This window comes from Coffea arabica, chromosome 3e (genome assembly GCF_036785885.1).
Source record: "Coffea arabica cultivar ET-39 chromosome 3e, Coffea Arabica ET-39 HiFi, whole genome shotgun sequence".
NCBI classification, from domain to species: Eukaryota; Viridiplantae; Streptophyta; class Magnoliopsida; order Gentianales; family Rubiaceae; genus Coffea; species Coffea arabica.
In genome coordinates this window covers 9,723,967-9,748,049 of record NC_092315.1, presented here as the reverse complement: position 1 = coordinate 9,748,049, position 24,083 = coordinate 9,723,967, and the positions used below count along the sequence as shown (strand labels likewise).

General features: G+C 35.3%; 1 protein-coding gene across 2 annotated transcripts; it reads left to right on the top strand.

The window, feature by feature from the left end:
• Positions 1–13,661: 13,661 nt before the first annotated feature.
• Positions 13,662–24,083, top strand: LOC113703726 (protein transport protein SEC23 E-like). Of its 2 annotated transcripts, XM_072084697.1 has the most exons (13): positions 13,681–14,673; positions 14,765–14,938; positions 15,792–15,953; positions 16,862–17,004; positions 17,803–17,878; positions 18,007–18,176; positions 18,356–18,437; positions 18,650–18,727; positions 19,260–19,421; positions 19,509–19,772; positions 21,977–22,081; positions 23,413–23,588; positions 23,693–24,083. In XM_072084697.1, exons 1-12 carry the CDS (start codon positions 13,885–13,887, stop codon positions 23,560–23,562), a joined length of 2,355 nt encoding a protein of 784 aa, XP_071940798.1. In that variant the 5' UTR covers positions 13,681–13,884; the 3' UTR covers positions 23,563–23,588; positions 23,693–24,083. The 2 variants fall into 2 exon arrangements, with proteins under 2 accessions (XP_071940797.1, XP_071940798.1); XM_072084696.1 differs by having other exon boundaries at positions 13,662–14,673; positions 23,413–24,083.

The window sequence follows — 24,083 nt, the reverse complement described above, 5'->3', positions numbered from 1 at the left end:
AACCTCAAACAGGACCAGATCGTCTTTAATGCCGATATGCACACTAAAGATGCTAGTATGTAGAGTGTTTTTCTGCCAAACAAGGTTCAATTCCAAGTAAGCAAGTCTATCTGGGTTGGAGTCCTCTTCTGTACAAACCCAGCTGAGACAAGAATAGGGTATGTGGAAATACAAGGAACTATCACAGCAAAGTTTGTAGCAATTGAACAAGTTGAAAAGTGCCATTTCTACTCAGTAAGAGTTTTGACATGTTACTTGACTGCCTAAGCTGTTTTTTTCTGGTTCTTGATTCTTAGTTTTAGGGTTCTCTTTTCGTGTCTTTTCTTTGTTTTTTCTGCTTTGGTGTAGCTGGCTAGCTTGTGTGTTTTTCTGTTCTTAGTTTTGTGGTGTAGCCGGCTAGCTTGTGTGTTTTCTGTTCTTAGTTTTATCTCATATTAAAGGTCTGTTGAGTGGGGTATTCCCTCGTAGTATTCTCTAGTATCTCAATGGTAGAAGAACTACTGGATATAATGGAAAATTTTGATCTTTCGGAGAAAGAGCTGGGAGGAGCTGATTTGGACTTGGGAGATATGCACCTGGGTATTAAAGAATGTCAAGTTAGTCTTGTAGGGAAAGTGAAAGGTGAAAAAATAGTGAATTTTTTTGGGGTGAAAAATTTTGTGAACTCCGCTTGGGGATTTCCTAGAGATATCAGGATAATGGAATTAGGTCCAAATCTTTTTCAGTTCCACATTCCTTGTGAGGAGGACAGAGACAGAATTTTAAATGGAGGACCTTGGGTTTTGGATAACCAGATACTGGTGCTCAGGAACTGGTATGGGGGGGTTGAAGAGGATGAAGAAGCCTTCAACCTTGCACCACTATGGGTGCAGATATGAAATTTACCAGTGCACTGGATATCAAAGGAGATAAACAGAAAAATCGGTAAGGTATTCTATGAAGTCAGAGATGCAATAGTTCCCCAAGTAGGAGGGAAAGAAGGAAGGCACCTGAAAATCTTAGTGACAGCTAACATATCTCAACCATTGCTGAGGGGAACAACTGTCAAAATGAATGGAACCACCAAATGGTTGGGCTTTAAATATGAAAGATGCCCGGACTTTTGCTATAAATATGGCTTAATTGGTCACAGTGAAAGGAACTGTAAGTGTTTCATCTCTATAACCAAAGGGAAGTCTGAAAACCAATTTGGGCCATGGTTAAGAGCAAATGATGGAAAGGCATCCCCACAGAAGGAACAACAGAGTAGATATAATCCTGAGAGAAGTTACTGGGGCTTTAGAAATGGGGAACTGGTTCCTAAACATGTTAACCACAAAGAACCACAAGCGCAAGGTTCAGGAGTTGACAGGCAGGAGAGGACAGAGGGGCACCTCCTACAGGAAGAAAGGAACACACGAATGAATGACAAGGAAAAAAGCACTGCAGTGGGAGGACCCCATCAGGACATAACTGGAGAAAGGAAACAAGACCAAAGTGATCCAGTAAATGGCGAAAACAAGACTAATGTGAGTATTCTGAATTCTACTCTTATTGCAGAAGGAGGTAGTGGTACAAATGCTGCGAGGAGAGAAGATAGATGTCAGAATGAGAACCAAAAATAGCAGGTTGAGAGAGAGGCTGAGTCATCAGAGATGAGCCTAGTTGAGGTGGCATTGGAGCTGAAGGAGGCTCTAACAGTGAAAGATGTGACACAAGGGGGTGACCAGAATCCCATGCAAATAGATTCAGAAATTGCAGCGAAATAGCAAAGAGAAGGAAGAAGGCAGTACAGCAGAGGGAAAAGACAATTGAGATCCCCTGGTGTGGGGAGCAAAGCTTTGCCAGCACCAGATGAAAACTGCAACCGTGGGGGACGTCAAGGTAAAAGAAAGATAAGTTTGGTTGATGAAGAGATGGAAGATGTTGTAGTGGAGGAATAAGAAACAAAAAGAAACAAGGTGGATTTACTAACAGTTGAAGTAAGGATGGAAGGAACAGAAGGGTTAGGGGCCAGCCACACATGTCCCCTCAATGATAAATAAAGGTCCTGGTGTGGAATTGTCAAGGAGTGGGGAGTCTCTTGACAGTTCCCCAACTGAGGAAGGCTAACAACCTCTTCTCTCCAAATATAGTTTCTTAAGTGAGACCAAAAATAGGATTAAATACATGGAAAAAGTCAAATCAATCCTCAGATTTGATGAGATGACAGTGGTGGAAGCTTTGAATAGAGCTGGTGGTATGACCCTAATGTGGAACAGAAATATAGATGTCATAAGAGTAGTTACTACTACCTTCACAATAGAAGCTCATGTTAAGGATTCAAACAGCAAGGAGGACTGGTGGTTAATTGGAATTTATGCTAGTTGTGAGAGCAGATTCAGAAAGAACCAGTGGCAAGTCATTAGGGAAAGAAAGAGACTATGGGGGAACAGATGGCTCCTGGCTGGGGACTTTAATGATATTGTCTCAAACGAAGAGAAATGGGATGGTAAGCTAAGAGATGAATGGAGATTCATGGACTTTAAGGAATTCATAGGAACTAATGAACTGGTAGATATAGGTTTTAAAGGTAACCCCTGGACATGGAGTAACAACTGGGAAGAAGAAGTGGAGGTTAGACAGAGGTTGGATAGAGGTTTATGCAGTCCAGCTTGGTATCAAACTTTTGAAGGAGCTACTTATGACCATTTGGAAACATATGCATCAGATCCTAGCATGTTATTGTTTAACACTAATCCACTGGCAGATAGAAGAAAGAAAAGATTCTTTTTTGATAAAAGGTGATTAAATAAAGAAAGAGTAGGTCAAGTGGTGGAAAGAGCTTGGAATCAAAGGTTTAAAGGTTCTAACTGTTAGGAGAATATTAGTATTCTTGTAGATAATATATTAGTAAGGGTATTCTTGTAAATAGTCGGTTAGGTTTGTACTCCTATAAATACTAGTTGGTCACTCATAATACGGTGACTAGATGTTTTCCTCCAAAGATACCTGTTGACATGGTATCAGAGCAAAAGTCCTAGGGTTAGAGTTAAACATCTAGCAAAAGTTTTGGTCATCGCGACTATTCACTGTTCATCACATACTGTTCATGCGGCACTGTTCACGCGGCGCTGTTCACTGTTCACGGCACTGTTCACGCGCTGTTCACCTCGAGTTTTGACCTTTTCTTTGGTTTGACGTGCCATTCGCCATGGTTGAAAGGTTTGTTAATGCGGTTACCAATGACCACATTGAATCGAGTTTTTTAGCACATGGGTCCCAGAAGACTGTTACTATATCTGAGGAAGATTATGTTAAATTCCTACAGTACCAAGCTACAAATCACGCATCTCTTCCCTCTGCTTCTTTAGCATAAAAAGGTAATGACTCATGGATTATTGACTCCGGGGCTACTGATCATATGTCAGGTACCTCTAAAATTTTTTCTAATTTTCAAGAGTCTACTCCCTTTCCTCATGTTACTTTAGCTGATAGATCTACCACTAAAGTTAAATGACTAGGCACTGTAGAAATTAATCAATCACTTCCGCTATCTTCTGTTCTTTACGTACCCAATTTGCCCTTTAATCTAATGTCTGTTAGTAAGCTCACTAAATTTCTACAGTGTACAGTTACTTTCTCTCCTGATTCTGTTGTCATTCAGGATTTAAAGACAAAGAGGACGATTGGTGGAGGGCATGAGCATAATGGTCTTTACTTTCTCAACTTCAATGGTCCGATAGCATGTCCTGCTACTGTTTCTCCTCTTGAAATTCACTGTCGTTTAGGTCATCCATCTTTACACAATTTGAAAAAGTTGGTTCCTACTTTGAGTCAATTATCTTCGTTAGAATGTGAGTCTTGTCAGTTAGGAAAGCATCATCGTGTTTCTTTTGCTCCTAGAGTCAATAAACGGATTTCTGAACCGTTTTTGTTAGTTCATTCTGATGTTTGGGGTCCTAGTCGAGTCACTTCAAAGTTAGGTTTTAAATATTTTGTAATCTTTGTTGATGATTTTTCAAGAGTTACCTGACTTTATTTAATGAAAGATCGTTCAGAACTATATTCAATTTTTTGTGCATTTGTTGCATAAATAAAGAATCAATTTGGTGTGCCGGTACGTATACTTCGCAGTGATAATGCGAAAGAATATTTTTCCACTCCTTTTAATACCTTTATGAGTAAGTCTGGTATTATTCATCAGTCCTCTTGTCCTCACACTCCACAACAGAATGGAGTTGCTGAAAGAAAAATTGGACATTTAATCGAAATTGCTAGAACACTGTTGTTGCACATGAATGTGCCCAAACAATTTTGGAGTGATGCAGTTCTAACTGCATGTTATTTAATTAATCGCATGCCATCTAATATTCTTGGAGGTCAATTACCTCACTCCATTCTTTTTCCTCATGAACCTGTGTTTAAATTACCTCCTCGTATTTTTGGATGTGTGTGCTTTGTTCATCAGCTTACTCCCGGGGTGGATAAATTAGATTCTCGTGCTATTAAATGTATTTTCTTAGGATACGCACGAGCGCAAAAAGGGTATAGATGTTACAGTCCAGTTTTAAATCGATTTTTTACTTGTGCTGATGTTACTTTCTTTGAATCTACTCCATATTTTATCAACCACAGTATGCCTTGTGAGTTAGACCAGTGTCCCTCTTTTTCTTCTCCTGTTTTACCAGTCCCTTCCCCTTTATTACCTGAGTTATCTAGTCCACCAGATTCCATAGCTCGATTATCTCGTCCTCATCTTCAAGTTTACTCTCGTCGTTCCATGGTTGAGAAAGTTTCTGATATGCCACGCACTTCACCAATTAACTCTCAATTTTCAAATTCAGGTATGACGCCCTCCTCTGAGTTAGATCTTCCTATTGCTTTTCGCAAAGGTAAGAGACATTGTACTTCCCATCCTATTTCTAATTTTGTGTCTTATTCTCGTCTCTCTATGTCATATTCTTCTTTTGTTGCTTCCCTTGATTCTATCTCCATTCCTAAGTCTATTACCTATGCTCTTAATCATCCTGGTTGGAGATTAGCTATGCAAGAAGAGATGTCTGCTTTGGAACAAAATAGTACTTGGGATCTTGTCCCTCGTCCTTCAGGTAAGCCTGTTGTTGGTTGTAAATGGGTGTACACTATAAAGGTGCAGCCTAATGGTTCTATTGATAGATTGAAGGCTCGTCTGGTAGCTCGAGGATTTACTCAGGTGTATGGAGTAGACTACTTAGAAATATTTTCTCCTGTTGCAAAGATTACCTCGGTTCGCCTTCTTATCTCTTTGGCAGCAACTTACAATTGGCCATTGCATCAGTTAGATGTGAAAAATGCATTTCTGCATGGAGATTTGGAAGAAGAGGTATATATGGAACAACCTCCTGGATTTGTTGTTCAGGGGGAGAATTCGCAGTTGGTTTGTCGTTTGAAAAAATCCTTATATGGATTGAAACAGTCTCCAAGGGCTTGGTTTGGCCGGTTTAGTAGTGTGGTCATGGAGTTCGGTCTGACGAGATGTGAAGTAGATCACTCTGTATTTTATGGGCATTCTAATGCTGGTAAAATTTTATTAGTTGTTTATGTGGATGATATTGTGATTACAGGTGATGATGTTGTGGGGATCCAGAAATTTAAATACAATCTGCAGGCAAACTTTCAGACAAAGGATTTAGGTCATTTACAGTATTTTCTGGGTATTGAGGTAGCTCGGTCTAAACATGGGATTTATTTATGTCAAAGGAAATATGTACTCGATATGTTGAGTGAAATTGGGATGTTAGGTTGCCGACCTGTGGATACTCCTATGGATCCCAATGTGAAATTAGCAAGAGATCAAGGAGCATTACTTGATGATCCTAAACAATATCGAAGACTTGTGGGTAAGTTAAATTATCTCACTGTAACGAGACCTGACATTTCGTTTGCAGTGAGTGTTGTGAGTCAATTTCTTGATACCCCTCGTACTAGTCATTGGGATGCTGTTATACGGATTCTCAGGTATCTTAAGGGTGCTCCTGGAAAAGGGTTGCTGTATCAAAATCATGGACACACTGATATTGAAGGATATAGTGATGCAGATTGGGCCGGTTCTGCCTCAGATCGAAGATCGACCACAGGATATTGTGTGTTTGTTGGTGGTAATTTAGTGTCGTGGAAAAGTAAGAAGCAAACAGTTGTCTCCAGATCAAGTGCAGAATCTGAATACCGTACTATGGCTCACACTGTGTATGAGTTGGTTTGGTTGAAAAGCATGTTACTTGAAATTGGGTTTGAGTATAAACAGCCTATGAATTTAGTGTGTGATAATTAGGCGGCTGTCCATATTGCGTCTAATCCAGTGTTTCATGAAAGGACAAAACATATTGAAGTTGATTGTCATTTCATTCGAGAGAAATTACTTGATGGAGTCATCAAGACATCTCATGTACCGTCTGCAGATCAATTGGCTGATTTGTTTACCAAAAGTTTAGGGGGCTCTAGGGTGAAATACCTTTGTAACAAGTTGGGTGCTTATGATATATATGCTCCAACTTGAGGGGGAGTGTTAGGAGAATATTAGTATTCTTGTAGATAATATATTAGGAAGGGTATTCTTGTAAATAGTCGGTTAGGTTTGTACTCCTATAAATATTAGTTGGTCACTCATAATACGGTGACTAGATGTTTTCCTCCAAAGATACCTGTTGACACTAACATGTTTAGGCTGACAAAAAAGATAGCAAATTATAGAGTGGCTCTCCTCAAGTGGAGAAATAGTTTCTCTAGTAACTCTAAGTAGAAGATTAATCATGTTAAACAGCAATTAGGTGAGTTAGATAATGTTGACTGTCAGAACAAAAAGGCTAGGAAAAAAGTTCTAAAACAGCAGTTACAAGAGGCTTATGCAGAAGAGGAGCTATACTGGAGCCAAAAGGCAAGAGTAAATTGGCTCAGAGAAGGAGACAGGAATACTAGCTTTTTTCATGCATGCGTGAGGGGTAGAAGAAAGCAGAACAGAATGCTAAACATTCAAACAGTGATGGGATATGGACTGAGAATGAAGAAGATTTGGGAAAAACAGTGGCTGGATATTGTAGCAATCTTTTTTCAAGATCAGGAGGTGAAAAGATAGAGAGCATACTAGAAGGAATGCCACACTCAATAACTCCTAGTATGAATGAAAACTTGACTAGATCAGATAATGAAGAGAAGATTAAATCTACTTTGTTTGCTATGAATCCTAATAAATCTCCAGGTCCAGATGGGATGACTCCTATTTTCTTCCAGAAATTTTGGAAAATAGTAAAGATTAATCTGGTTAAAGCCATAGATTCTTTCTTTTATTCTGGTCACATGCTTAAGTCCATGAACCATACACTAATTTCCCTTATTCCTAAAGTTTTGAACCCCACTGATATGAAGCACTATAGGCCTATTAGTCTGTGTAATGTAGTGTATAAAATTATATCCAAAATTCTGGCCAATAGGCTTAAAACTGTGCTGAATTTTTGTATTAGTAAAAATCACGCTGCTTTTATTCCTGGAAGACAAATTCTGAATAATGTGTCATTCTTTCCCATGAACTTCTGCATTTCATGAAAAATAAAAGACAAGGGAAAGATAGGTATATGGCAATCAAATTAGACATGTCTAAAGCCTATGACAGAGTGGAATGGAACTTTTTGGATGCTGTGATGGGGTAAAATGGGCTTTTGTAGTGTGTGGAGAACATGGATCATGAACTGCTTGAAAACTGTAACTTTCTCCTTCAACATCAATGGACAACCTAAGGAATACATAACTCCTATGAGGGGCATTAGGCAGGGGGATCCGCTTTCACCATACTTATTTCTTTTGTGCTCTGAAGGTTTTTCAAATCTGCTAAGATAGGCTGTTGAAAGGAGAAAATTTTTTGGCATGAAAATAAGTAGAGGTGGACCATGTCTTACCCATCTATTTTTTGCTAATGACTCATTAATTTTTTGTAAAGCTAACAGTGGACAAGCAAGGGAACTAATGACCATATTAAAGCAATATGAGAAGGGATCAGGCCAGAGCATAAATCTGGAAAAGTCCTCAGTCTTTTTTAGCAAAAATATGAACTCTGAGGAGAAGGCAGTGGTGACTCAACAACTGGAAAGCATTCAGACAGCTTCACAAGGAAAGTATCTGGGACTTCCGATGGTGATCACTAGGTCAAAAGAACAGGTTTTTTGTTTTATCAAGGACAACATCAGAAATAGAGCAAGCAACTGGAAAAGTAAGATGCTCAGTCAAGCAGGGAAGGAAGTCATGATTAAAGCTATATCAATGGCCATGCCAGTCTACACAATGTCATGCTTCAAACTCTCTAACAAACTGTGTAGAGAGATAAGCTCTATAATGGCAAAATTCTGGTGGGGAGATTCTGAGGAAAGGAACAAGATTCACTGGTGTTCTTGGGAGAAGATTACTCAAGACAAAAAGTGGGGAGGGCTAGGCTTTAAAGAACTACAGAGCTTTAATAAAGCTCTTCTGGGGAAACAAGTATGACGAATCCTGACCAACCCCAACTTACTGGTGAGCAAAGTGTTGAAGGCGAAATATTTCAGCAATGTATCCATTCTTAAGTGCAAAGTACCAAAACAGTCCTCTTGGATGTGGCAAAGTCTAATGGATTCAAGAGACCTGGTGCAGGAGGGAACAAGAAGAAAGGTGGGAAATGACAGAAGTATAAACATCTGGAACGATAGGTGGATACCAGGAAATAAGGATGGTAGAGTGCAAACAGACAAACCTCCCAACTGTGATGTGTCTAAGGTTGAAGATTTGATTAGGGGCTTCTGATGGAACAGGCACGTAATCTTTTCAACTTTCAACAAAAAAGATGCTGAAAAGATCCTGCAGATACCTGTTAGTTTGTCAAGGAGAGAGGATAGCAACTCTTGGATACACAGTGAAACTAGTCAATACACTGTGAAGTCTGGTTATAAACTATTGTGTGACTGGAGTGAACAAAGGAAAAACAAAGGAGAAGCTCTGGGGGAAACAAGTGTGGCAAGCAATTTCCGCAACATATGGAAGAAGTTATGGAAGCTAAACGTAAAAGGAAAATTGAAACATTTTTTGTGGAAGTGCATTAAAGGAATTCTACCAATGAACAACCAGGTCTACAAAAGGACAGGGAAGGGTGATCCAATCTGCAAAGGATGTGGCGAACAAGTGGAAATCATAGAGCATATGCTGTTTAGCTGCAGGAGAGCTAGGGAGGTGTGGAAGATGACACCAATTCAGTGGGATGGGATATTGGCACAGCCAGGTAACTTTTCCTATTGGTGGAATGCAGTAATGGAAGCAACAAAAAGGAAACAAGGTCAGAGCCACATTGAGCTAACAACCAACATACTTTGGCAAATTTGGAAGGCAAGGAATGAATGGCAATACAACTCAAAGCAGAAACATCCTTAGAAGATTGCTCACAAAGCTCAAAAAGATTGGCAGGAGCAGGTGTTAGCAAAGGAAAAACAAGAACCAATGAACAATTTTGAAACATCCAGAGGACCTATGCAAGATGTTCAAGCACGAGATGAAGCAAATGAAGTCAATCTGCAGATAGCTGTCTATGAGGATATCGACACCAGATGGCTGGGAAGGGGAGTGGTGGCAAAGAATCACAGGAGACAAGTGAAAACAGCTTGGGCCATGAGGGACAAAGGTACAAACATTTCAATATTGGACTTAGCTGAGACAGTAAGGTTAGCTTTAATTAAGGCTGGAGGAAAGAATTGGTCAAAACTGAAGGTTCATATCCCCCACAAGCAGCTTCTGTCATTGTTGATGTCACGGAAAACTAAAGACATTAGACTGGCAACTATGATTGATGACATCGCCAACTTAGGCTCTTTGTTTCAAAAATGCTCATTTTGTTTAGATATAGCAAATGACAATATAAGTAAATCTGTGAGTACTTATGCTGTAGGCATTTGTGTTGATGAGGAATGGAACAATCCTCAAGGTGTCTAACACCTTTGTAAAGTTTCTTGGAGCTGTTGCTCTACAAGTGTATAGTTATGTTTTGATCAATATATTCCTATTGTTTCAAAAAAAAAAAAAACTCAGGCTCCATTCTAAAATGAGCTTTAATTCAAGCTCAAATTGAGAGTTGGCTCAAGTTCGAGCTTTAAATTGAGCTTGTCTACGTACTCGAGCGATTTCAAGCATGAGCTCGAGTCTAAAATATTTGTTATGAATCGATCTCAAACACTACCAATTGGTATTTATTGGTTTCGAACTCAATCTCAAGCTACAAGAAAATTATTGAACTTGAACTTGAATCCGACAAGTATTCAAGTTTGATTTGATTTATTGACACCCCTAATTATGACAAATAAATGTATAATATAAGGAGATGATTGGTGAAATGAGATTCAAAGGGGAGGTGATGGTGAAATCAGGCTCAAAGGACAAATCACCTTTCTAGTGAGAACATAAGGAGGGTAGTTTAGCATAACTTTTTCATCATAGTGGTTTGAATTTTAAATTCAATTTAAAACACTACTCGCTGGGAGACAAATCTAATCATTGAAATTTGAAGAAAGCAGTTTACAATTACCTCGTGAAAGGTTTGGTTAAATTTTTGTTGTATAGTGTGCAAGCTGAAGCAAAATCTTTATTACTTGGGTTGCAATTGTGTGTGCAAAAAGGTGTTAGGCAGGTTATGGTTGAAACCAATTCCATGGTGTTGGTATGCATTCTAGCAGGAGACTGTCCATGTTCATGGTCTATAGGTATTGAGGTGGAGCAAATGCTTGAGTTTTCTCATGACGTTATCGTTGTCCAGCATTGTTTCCGGGAAGCAAATAAGGTTGCCGACTCTTTGGCTAATGAAGGCTGTGTTAATTATGAATCCTTAGTGAGTGTTTACGAGCGAGTGAGAGATCTTCCGAAGTTAGTTAGAGTCGTGTATCGGTTAAATAAATTAGCTTATCCTTCATTTTGAAGGATTAAAGTTAGCTAAATTTCGAGGTAAGGCTTATGTCCCCTTCTTGTACGGGTATGGTTCATTAATAATACTCGGGCTGGCATCCCAACCTCGTGAATGGGGTTTGCCATTTTTTTTTTTGTATAACATGTAGGGATGGACAAAAATATCCATTGATTCGAAAACCCATTATATTTGATTCGATCCAAAAAAAAAGGTATCTAATTTGCATTAATTGATTGGATCAAAAAATGGTCTGGTATTTGCTTATATACAAGGCGGGGGTATGATCATAGGATTAAAAACCCGTAGGTACTAGACCCACTCCACGTATATATATTTTTTATTTTATACACGTACTATAAAATAATATTTTTAGAACCAATTAATTAATTTTATTGAGCGAATTGCACTACAAATATGGAATACTATAATTTATTTACAAGATTTATTTGTAGAGAACCTAATTTTATATATTTTTTAGGAAAGAGTTTAATTGATGTGGAATATATATTTTAAAATGGTACTACTTATTTCAAATTTTTATTGATTTTAAATTCTTTTAATTTTTTTTAACTTTTTTTTGTATTCTCTTTGCGTGCTTGTTTCTTGGTAGGAGACTTCTTTTGAGGAAAAATCTTTGTTAAATCTTAAATGAATATGTAAGATACAAAATTAAATTAGTATAAAATATTTTTTAAAAAATTAAATAATAAACAGGGCATGGTTGGAGGGTACTTGTTGGTCCGATCCTATCTCAATGGATATCCAATGAATGAGTACCCATATGAGGTAAGAGTTAGGAAATGACTAACCAACAAGTGCGGATCGCGTCAGCCAAATGGTGCACGAAACAGGTATCCAACCCGTTCCCACCACTAATAACATGAAACATGTTCGATGTTTTTAGGAAAATTTGTGTAGTGCCTTATCAGCAAATGTGTATGCGAGGAAAAAATGATTGAAAAATGTATTTAAAGAATTTCAAAGCATCTTTATACACACACACATATAAAGCATGAGATATGAGTTAGGTGTTAAAATTTTTTATCACCTTTTTTTTTTGAAAAAAAAATTTACCATTCAAAAGTAAAGATGATAACCACTAAAATTCACAAACTTCCAATAATTTTCACTATTTTAACTTCTTTTTTTGTTTGCAAAACAAAAGTTCATAATATTTTTTTGTTTGCAACAAAAAAATTTCCAGTTGTATTCTTTTCCCACTAATTTCCATAAAACTTGACCATCCAAATAGAGGAGGACCCTTGTTTGGACGAGGAGTTGTTTTAATTTGTCTTTACATGTTCTCTAAACAATTCTTTAACTCACGAAGTCTATTCCAATGAAGGTGATACAGAAAAAATAAGTTAGTGCCAATTGAATTAAAAAAATAAAGTTATGTAGCTAATGTGTATAAATGCAAGGGGGTGTAATAATTATTAATGTGTGTACTTATATAATAGGTTGGGTGTGATTTAGTTAAAGAAATTCAGAAAAATTTTTCAAAATGCATCTTAAAAGATAAACTTTCACACAAAGATGAGTAATCAAACTATTTACATTACACGTTCCGAATTAATCATTTTTTGTTTCAAATTGTCCACTCAAGTCACAAAAGTGATATACTAATAGTCAGTTAGTTTACTTTTTCCATTATATTTATTCAATTCCATTAATTTTAGATTTATTTATGTTAATTCAAAATTGTTTTATTATATATAATTTTTTTGTGTTTTATCTTTCTCGCTTATTTATTGTCTTCTTCTTTCTCCTGTAATTACTTCTCGAATTTTTTCCTCCTTCCTCTTTCATGGATATATGTACACATATATACATACATACATATTTATATATGTATAAGCATCTCTTCATGAATTAATATGAGTAATCTTTAATCAAATAAAGAATAACAAATTTAACATTACGAGACAAAGTGATTACAATTATACAATTTCAGAACATGAAAGCACTTCGTGCTATGCCCCAAATACCTATGAAGTCGGAGTTGTAGTTACATTTTTCGTAAACTAAATGAGATGTACAAAAATAAAACTAATTCATTGGTCAACAGTATACAATATAAATATTTAAAAAAATCTAAATGTTTTAAGGTTTATTTAAATTTTTTTATCCACCATTCTTAAAAATCAAATAATTTCGACTGTTGAATTAACACAATATGAACTATTACCCATTCTTAAAAGTATCATTTCTTTACAATAATAAAATCTATGTAGGTGGTTAAATTGGTGTTAACTTTATTTGTTTCTAAATTTATCCTTTTTTCTATTATCCATCTCTATTATCTTTATTATTCATCTCTATTATCCATTAACCCTTGCCTCTATTATCAGCTGACGTACAAATTCTACTCAACCAAAAGTACATTCGTCCAATTCTCACATTTCCTTATCAACGGTTTTTTTTTATTTTCAATTGTACATATTTATATATAATACACTTTTTATTACATGTTACATAAAATAGTTATATTCACTTGTACTTGATTCTTTCAATTAAAAATATTTTTTAAAATAAATTGCGTGCGCATTAAATGTGTCTCGATAGGTAGTGAGCACTATTCTATCAAGCATGTATTAATGCCTTTTTACTTGGCCTATCTAATAAAAAACTTTTACTTTTACCCCAAAACAAAAGGGAAAAATAGACTTGACAAAAATTGTAAATAAGCACAAAATAAACGTTAGCAAAACAGATCCAACACCAAAAGCCCCAACGTCATCACAACCAAAAATCCACCTCACTCGCTGTCTCACACACACACACACACACACACACACACACTAAACTTACCTCTCATCCTTCCTTTGACTCTCTTCTTCTTCTTCTTCTTCTTCTTCCCCGGCAGCCCGGGGCCCCCTGAATACCCCCTTAAATAAATCCCCTAATAAATTCTTTAATTCAAAAAGAACGAAAAAAAAGAGCAAAAATCCTCCGATCACCGAGAATTCGATTGAATTATGGCGACGGAGATGGCTCAGATGGATCCAGAAGGAATCGACGGAGTTCGGATGACGTGGAACGTCTGGCCACGGACCAAAGTCGAATTGAGCAAGTGCGTGATCCCACTCGCCGCCTCGATCTCTCCGATCCGATCTCATCCCGACGTCCTCACCCTCCCATACCCGCCGCTCAAGTGTAAAACCTGCACCGCCGTCCTCAACCCATTTTGCCGCGTCGATTTCCAAGGTCTAGTTTGGATCTGCCCGTTTTGTTTCTCGCGGAATCATTTTCCCCAGCATTACAACGCAATTTCGGAGACGAATATGCCCGCCGAGCTCTACCCCCAATTCACCACCATTCAGTATACCCTCCCCACCCTGCAGCCGATTCATCACCATCAAAACCCTAATCAAAACCCTAACTTTTTCGAGCCGAATTCGGCTGTTTATTTGTTCGTTTTGGATACTTGTGTCCTCGAGGAGGAATTGGAGTTTGCGAAATCGGCATTGAAAAGGGCTATTGGGATGTTGCCTGATAATGCTTTGGTTGGGTTTATATCGTTTGGGACGCAGGTGCAGGTTCACGAGCTGGGGTTTTCGGAATTGTCAAAGGTGTATGTTTTTAGAGGGTCTAAGGATTTGACGAAAGATCAGGTTTTGGAGCAGTTGGGACTTGGTGTTATTGGGGCAGCACGACGCCCAATGCCTGGAATTCAGAGAGTTGGAGGTAGCCCTGTAGGAATGCCGAATCCCGGTTTTTCTAGATTCCTGTTGCCTGCTTCTGAGTGCGAATATACGCTCAATTCGGTGCGTGTTTTTATGGAATTTGTTGGTTATTGTAGGGAATTAGTTTACTTGGGATGAATCTGCGTCATGATTTCTGCCTTTTTTTTTGTAGCTATTGGATGAGTTGGGGACGGATCGATGGCTGGTGCCACCTGGGAGCAGGTCGTTACGGTGTACAGGAGTTGCATTGAGTGTTGCAGCTGGTTTGCTTGGAGTTTGCGCAGCTGGTCAAAGCGCAAGAATTGTTGCTTTAGTTGGTGGACCATGTACTGAAGGGCCAGGAGTGGTAAAGCTTCTTCTGGTCTTTCTAATTTCTATTATTACTGGTTGGAATTTGATTTTCTTTTTTTCATTTATGCATATGGTGTGCTGTTGATTGACAAGTTCAATCGGAATTCATTTGAACATCCTTGCTGTCATGGTTAAAAAGGAAGAAGTTTTAGTGATGACAATGTAGAAAGTGTAGATTTGTATCTATTTTCATTATTATCTGGTAATGACGTCATGAAGTTGGATTTTAGGGAGTCTTTTGAGTCTGCATGGTTATGTAATTGGCATTTCCTGAATCACTTTGGGGGAAGGGAAAAGAAAAAGAAAAGCTTATCTCACTTCCCATTTGGAATCAATGGCAGTTGCACACCTATCTACTGGTCATGGATAGCAATACTACACAAGCTGATTAAGATCATGTGCAAGAAAAACCCTCTGGTATTGCTGTGCACAAATGTTGTAACTGTGTTTTACATTGTAAATGGTTTTAACTGTAGCTTCGTTGATGGAAAATGTAATTTTTTTTTTTTCAAGATGAATGAAAAGATCAAATTTGTTTAAGTATTGGGGTTCTGATTGGTTTAACAACTTTGGGGTGTCTGAGCAACAGCTGCTGTTATTTGAAATTGAGCTGCTTGATTATTTGTAATACTACTTGTTTTTCTTTGGTTCTCTTTCTTATGTTGTTCATGGTATGGTGGTCCTAGAGCAGTACAGAAAAGCATTTTTTAGACTTATGTCCCAGGGGTAAGGACTGAAAGTATGAACTATTCAATGTCTGAACAAATCGGTTCTAATTGTTTGGGTTCAATAAATTGAGTCTTGACTGTTGATTACTATAAATAGCTGACATATGCCTCTTTTTTCAGATTGTTTCCAAGGATCTATCAGATCCAGTTCGTTCACATAAGGATTTAGACAAGGATGCTGCACCATTTTTCAAAAAAGCTGTTCATTTCTATGAAGAGCTAGCTAAGCAGCTTGTCAGTGAGGGTCATGTCTTGGATGTTTTTGCATCTGCTCTTGATCAGGTTTGCATGTCGCGACTCAGCACTTATTATTCATCTTAGATAATTAACTTTATACTTCTGTGAGGCTGTAACACCATTTCTTTTAGCCTGTATTTCAAAAGATGGGTTTTACTTAGATTCACATGCGATAGATGCATACTGCTGGAGCTCATCAGTGGAAATTGCTTTTGCTCATCTACCATTTTTTTTGTTTCATTTTGTCTTTACTGCTTTCTCAATAAGTCTTACATGAGAGATATGAAACTCTTAATCAAAGCAGGTGGTGTTTATTTTCATTGTTGTCTTTTACAACACTTTGCCACGTTATACTTGGTTACAAAAGGAATGTGGGCTGTCATGATTGTTGGACACCAGTAATCTTAGTGCACTCACTCTAAGCCATTGAACCAAAAGAATATTCACTGATTACATGTCAGTCTTTTTTTTTTAACTGAATGAAGTGTGGTGGTGGAGCTAGAAAGGTATAAGTAGCTGGATGGGAGGATTTTCCAGACACCTGTAGCATAGGATGCATAATTTAAGTAGTGAGGAAGAAGAAAGCCAAACATATGTTAATCCTTAAATTGATTGTCCATTAGGGAAGAAGATAGAAACTATGTAAAATCAATTTCTAAAATTCTACAACTTCAAAGATTCCCTACTGTCAATTTGGAGTTAAATGACTTCTGCTGATTTATCTGGTGTGTTTCCTATATGGTTGGATATCCACACTTTCAGTATGTGTTTATATTCTGTTCCATTAGGTCACCATTGATTCCATTAGGTCACCATTGATTCTCTGCTGCTTGGTTTAGCTATTTCTTTTCTTTTTTTTGTGTATATGCTCAATCTAATTGATTTTGTCCATGGAGTTTTTTCCTCTATTTTTTTTACCTTATTTGCTTTTGCTAATAGAAGGATGTTTTTAGGTTGGGGTTGCTGAGATGAAGGTTGCCATTGAAAAAACTGGTGGACTTGTTGTTTTAGCTGAAAGTTTTGGTCATTCAGTATTTAAAGACTCTTTCAAACGACTTTTTGAAGGTGGAGAACAGTCTCTTGGTCTTTCCTATAAGTGAGTTTCTTAATTTTACGATTTCAAGCTGCACCTCTTTCATTTGCTAAATTGCTGCTGCATTTGGTAACTTTTGAGGTCCTTAAATTTTTTTATGTTTCATTATCATATTGTAGGCTAGATTGTGTTGGTGTAAATGAGAGAACTTAAAGATGCATTTTAATTGTGGAAACATCAAATTAGGTTAAGTATAAGAACTCGATTAAATTTTGCATTAACGACTTTGGCATGTTATTTTTGGACGTGCTACAAATTAGGAGAGTTCATGTGTAGTTTAAGCATCTTTAAGTACATAAATTAACATTTTAGACCAAATGCTGTTTGGTTGAAAAATTCCATGCCTCAGTGAATTTATGCAAGATACTGTTTTATTATGTGGAGTGAAGAGAATTTTGCAATTGAAGTTTGCTTGTGGGAAGCAACCGGAAAATATGGTCAAAGGGAGCAAATTAAATGACCGAATTTTTGCCCCTCTATGAATTGCCTAACATTTACATTGACTAATCGCAAAAGGTTGATGATCTTTTTGTTTGTGAAATTTGCTCTCAATATCTTTATAGATATGCTTGTATTTGCCAATTTGACATGCTGGTCTTCCAAAAGTGTTGGAACTTCAGCTGACCTTGTAGATGCTATTAATTTGAACTTAAGAGTTTTGCCTATTTGGTCCGTCTTTTTATTCTATAGCTTGTTGTCAGGGCTATACTGTTTTGTAATATTTTCTTTGTGCTATATTCTGTCATTTATGCTTTACATGTTATTTCTCTGAATAATTTAAGTCATGCAACTCCTTTTCAGTGGCACACTCGAGATAAACTGTTCAAAGGACATCAAAATCCAAGGTGTCATTGGACCTTGCACATCTTTGGAGAAGGTTTGTTCATTCTTGAAGCACTACTTCCTTTAACTGAATAGAGTGCTCTATTTTGTTTAAGAATAGTGTAACTATGTGTAATTTTGATTCTGAAAGTTTTTTTTTTTCCATGAATGGAAATCTTGCAGAAAGGGCCTTCTGTTGCCAGTACGGTTGTTGGAGAAGGGAACACTACATCTTGGAAGTTGTGTGGCCTTGATAGGAATACTTGCTTGACTGTTTTCTTTGATATATCGTCAAGTGAAAAATCAGATCCATCAGGATCAAATCCTCAATTATTCCTACAGTTCCTTACAAGGTATTGGGTCCTTTTCATGCATGTTATTTTTTTCTTAGAAGTTGGCCTCCTTTTGTTTATCTTGTGGGCCCTCATTTTGTTTGCTTGACAATAAGCTTCTTTTTTGTGCATGTACTTTTACATCCGTGATGTCACTTTGGTCTGGGTGCAAATTCTGCTATTAATAAACGTCCATGTAGCTACCGGAGCCCTGAAGGCCAATCGCTGTTGAGAGTTACAACTGTTACCAAAAGATGGGCGGATAGTGCTCTTGGCACAGAGGTAAGGACATGGTGGTGTATAATGCTGGTTGTTTCACTTGCTCTTTTTTGACGTGCATTTTTTTCCAGTCTCTGTAACCCTAATTTCTATTTTAAATAACATTTTCTTGTTTTGGGTGGACAACTTTGGTCTAGTGGGGTTTGTTGTTCTATCAGGCAAATTTGAGTTCTGCAGTCAGTTCAATGTTAAATCTAATCATTTTTGACATGCAGGAGTTGGTCCAAGGGTTTGACCAAGAAACTGCTGCTGTCATAGTGGCCAGATTTGCATCTTATAAAATGGAGAATGAGGTAGTCTTTCTTTCTTAAAAACTGTTAATGATCTTCATGTGCATATTCAACAAGCTCATTTCGTTAAATATAATTTTTTGATCCATGGTGGTTGTTAAAAGACACATAAAAAAAGAGGAGAGAGAAACAGATGCTGACACTGTTGCTTTACTTTTTTTTTGGCCTTATTTTGAAAATTTTTGGTATATGTAGAATTTGTTTAAGGTTTCTGCTATCACATCTGTGAATTACTTATGATTCTGGAATTGGTTTACTTGAAACTTCGTATAATGTAATTGGTTTTCAAGAATATTCTTTTCACTCTCTCATGCAAGTTCTATTTTATGTAATAGAATGTGAATTAGGCTAACAAGCTTGATTGTGTAGAATTTTGTGTAGTGGTACACTAAAACTTTGCAAAGAAATTTTAAATTGCGTACCAGATTCATATTGGGCAATAAAATATTTTAATTAAAAAGTAAATGTGTAAATGATTCTTGTACTTACATGCTGACTGTAACTTTATATTGTTGTTGATGGACATAAATCTCAGGATGGTTTTGATGCCACACGGTGGTTGGATCGGAATCTGATTCGTCTTTGTGCCAAATTCGGTGACTACCGGAAGGATGACCCGTCCTCATTTACATTAAATCCCTCTTTTTCATTGTTTCCTCAATTCATGTTTAATCTGCGGCGTTCACAATTTGTGCAGGTATAGGCAGGGGCTTTAGAATGTCGCTTAGAATTATAGCTTGTCAATTTTCATCCTATTGGCTTGAACCCTCTCTTTTCTATGTAGGTATTTAATAACAGTCCAGATGAGACAGCATGCTTCCGCATGTTGCTCAACCGGGAGAGCATAAGCAACTCCGTTGTTATGATTCAACCATCACTGATGGCATATTCTTTCCATTCATTGCCCACACCTGCTTTGTTGGATGTGGCATCAATTGCAGCTGATCGTATTCTGTTGTTAGATACATACTTCAGTGTTGTAATTTTCCATGGGATGACGATAGCTCAGTGGAGAAACATGGGCTACCAGAATCAACCAGAACACCAGGTTTGTGCGCGTTTTGTTCTTTGCTTCTTCCACTGGTCAGAATTTCTATTTTGAATATGGGGTGTGTTTGGATCCCTTGTTTTTGGGGCTGTTTTTGAAAAACTGTTTTTCACATTCCAAATGCTACAGTAAATGTGTATTTCCAAAACAACTCCAAAAACACCATATCCAAACATTATATCAAAAACAACTACATATGTATATTTCAATTTGTATATTTCAATTATGTATATTATATATATTATATTATATTAATATAAATTGAAATATACAGATTGAAAATTATATATATATTATATATTATATAAATATTTATATAAATTAATATTATACATAATATTGTATATTATACATAATATAATATAATATATATAATATGTAATATTGTATACATAAATGTGTAAATATTTATACATAATATATTATGTACATTATATTATAATATATACATTATTAATGTATAATATTATTATGTACATTATTGTGTATAATAATGGTATGTATAATATATAATATACATAATATGTAATAATGTAATAATGTATATTATGTATGATATATTATATTATGTATATTATATTATATATATACAATACTATGTATATTTTACAAATTAAAAATTATATATTATATATTTATATATTATATATTATATAAATATTTATATAATGAAATATACAATAAATATTACAAATTGAAATACTATATAAACACCATATTTATAATATTATAATATTTATAATTAATATTAATATATATTATATATATTAAATATTTATATATTTATTTATACATATTATAAATATTTTTATATATTTATATGAATATTGTATATTATATATATTATACATTTATATAAATGTGCATTTATACATAATATATATTAATGTATATTTATAATATACATTTATATTATGTATTATATATAATATAATACATTTATAACTTTATATTAATATACATAATATTAATTTTATATTTATACATAATATTAATACATTTGTACATTTATTTTAATTATATTAATACATTTATACTTAATATTAATATCTATTAATAAAATTATAATTTATACATTTATATAATATTCATTTGTAATTTATACATTTATAATAATATAGACTTATACGTTTATAAATATATTTATATTATGTATTATATATAATATAATACATTTATATATTTTTTTTATATAAATACATAAATATATTTATTTATAAATATTTATAAATGTATTATAAATGCATAAATGTATATTTATATAAAAATTATAAATTATAATTAATACATATATATAATATTCATTTATAATTTATACATTTACAATAATATACACTTATACATTTATAAATATATTTATATTATGTATTATATATAATATAATACATTTATAATACATTTATATATTTTTATATAAATATATTTATTTATAAATATTTAGAAATGTATTATAAATGCATAAATGTATATTTATATAAAAATATAAAAATTATAAATTGTAATTTATACATTTATATAATATTCATTTATAATTTATACATTTATAATAATATACACTTATATATTTATAAATATATTTATATTATGTATTATATATAATATAATACATTTATAATACATTTATATATTTTTTAGCGAATATATAAATATATTTATTTATAAATATTTATAAATGTATTATAAATGCATAAATGTATATAAAAATAAAAAAATTATAAATTATAAATTATAAAAATACCCAAAAATATGTTTTAAAAATACTTCTAAAAATAATCCAAAAAATTCTACAGTAAAAGTTTTTCATATAGTTTTTGAAAAACAACTCCAAAAACAATTAATCCAAACGGACTTGTATTTCATAAACAAAATGCTACAGTGCTGTTTTTGAAAAACAATCCTAAAAATAGCTAATCCAAACGGAGCCTATGTTTTTCTGGTTTTGCTTCTCCTGGTAAGTACTCAGCTTATCAGCTTGCTTCTATATGGGTTCACATGAGCTTATGTATTGATAGATATCTATTTTCTTATGATAATTCTTTGGTATTTTTGCTATCACTTCGTGCTATTTTCCCATTTATGAGTATCTAATTTGATATGGAAATGAGATTGTGCTGAGATAACAAGATCAACTGTGTACCCTGGTACGGGGGCCTTTTCTTTCTTTCTTTCTTTCTTTGTGACTATTTTCTTCATCATCTATGTAGGTATTTGCACAATTCTTGCAAGCTCCTCAAGAAGATGCCCAGACAATTATTCGTGATCGGTTCCCCACACCCAGATTGGTGGTTTGCGATCAGCATGGGTCACAGGTTATTTTTGTTTGATCCTAGTTTTGCCTGTAATTGTCTTGCCATGATATCGATACATGTTCTCTTCTAGATTTTATATTAGTCTGCATCCTTGCTTTTTACTTCATTCTGAAAAGCAGGGAACTCTGCTTGGTGAAACATTCAAAAAATACATACTGGCTCATGGAAATTTAGGCTGCTTTTTTGTTATGGTGTTTGGGTACTTGTTTCTGACTTTCGAAATCATAGGGTGATATTTTGTACTTCTTTGTCCCCTTATGATGAATTAATACCTGTTCTGTCATGGAAAACTCTGTAGAAGTGTGTATGATATCTGCTTTTTTAAGGTTCTAAGACCGGTCAATGAGAAAATGCAGTTCATTTACATCTTGTTGGGTCATTCCTTTAGATAGAGACAGGTTTGATGTTTTCAGTCATAGGGGAATACAAAGAAAAAGTTTTCTTTGAGAGAAGATTAGGTTATTAGCACAGTACTGATAAGAGAATAGAGCAAGAAAAGGGGGTGGAAGAGAATATACAGAAAGGATCATTCCGATGATGCAATGCTAATAAGCCATCAGTTGGGATTTGGGTACACATGCCTTTGGGGCACTTCAGAGTTCTCTTATGATGTCCTTAGGAGCCTAGCCAAGGATGTCTTGGTTGTGATGATGCAATCTCAACCTCTTTTATGAAACAAATGTAACAGGAGTCCACGAAAAGTAATGCTGTCGAGTACTTTTGCTACTGTGACAGGTTGTCATCATTGAAAGTCATCTGTACCTTCTACTCTTTGCTATTTGACATAAACTTTTATTCTGTAAACTTGTGTATACACGAGGAATACACAACAATGGGTTGGTCTGTTTAAACATTCTGCAAGGTACTTTGTAATTGTGTTTTAACATGAGCTACACCACATATGCAAGACATCGCGATTTATTCAACTAATTTAATGAAGGTGCTGGTCAGTTTCAGGGGTGATTGGATTGGGGGTGAGGTTCTGGGGAGATATTTGGGTATAAATTTGTTTTTTTTTTTTCTGTTTATCTTTATCCATCAATTTGTTCATTTTTATTTTTGTGCTGTCATCATTTTTTTTTTCTTAATATCCCTCTTGCTTTATGCCTCAGTATTAAAGTGATATCCCTCATTTTATGCCTCAGCTTTATCCCTCAGTTTCTCCCCTTTAGATAGAAAGAAGAGTGAAATTAATAGTATGATCAATACGGTTCACGATGAAAACTAGACTAGCTCTGCAGCTGGTCTTATTGCTAATTTGTTGTATATTTTCCCCCTTCAAGCAAACTTGAGTTTGCTGCTAATACGAGTTTTTGTCAATGTTAAATCAGGCAAGATTCCTACTGGCAAAGTTGAACCCGTCAGCTACGTACAATAATGCGCATGAGATGGCAGCTGGAACAGACATAATCTTCACCGATGATGTGAGTCTTCAAGTGTTTTTTGAGCATCTTCAGCGGCTGGCAGTGCAATCTTCTTGAGAGAAATGATTGGACCCTTGAGATTAGTATGTAATGATTCTTGATTTTGTAAGAATTCCAGAATGAGATGAGATGTTACTCTCCCTTGGTATCCTTGTGCTTCAATTTGTGTTCATTCCTTTCTTTCCAGTCATTCATGAAATGAGAGGTCGGACTTAAATTAAATTGTTCAAATTTGAACAATAAGGAGCCATCATTCTTTGGCGTGTCGGGCGGCATTGGCTTCTTTGAAAGTAAGGGGCCCAAAAGCTTTATGTTGAAGATGTTTTGGAAGGGCGAGTGAGCATACAGGATAATAGAGGCATCTGTGTTCTCATGGAGTGCTGCTTAGGAAGATCGCAGCTACATTTTGCCTTTTGTGGTTGTAATTTATCATCCAGGTTTAGATTTTGTGTTGTATTGAACTTCTGTACTTTTAATTGCTCCAGCGCTCTAGGTTGAAAATCCTGGAACATTTTGATTATTTTGACAGTTCTATAGCATTTGGAATGTAGCATATACACATGCACTTTGGAAGGTTC

Coding starts and splice junctions, on each gene's coding strand:
- LOC113703726 (XM_072084696.1), top strand. CDS start 13,885: ATGGCGACGGAGATGGCTCAGATGGATCCAGAAGGAATCGACGGAGTT. Junction 18,438..18,649: donor ATAGTGCTCTTGGCACAGAG/GTAAGGACATGG, acceptor TTTGACATGCAG/GAGTTGGTCCAAGGGTTTGA. Junction 19,422..19,508: donor GGCGTTCACAATTTGTGCAG/GTATAGGCAGGG, acceptor TTTTCTATGTAG/GTATTTAATAACAGTCCAGA.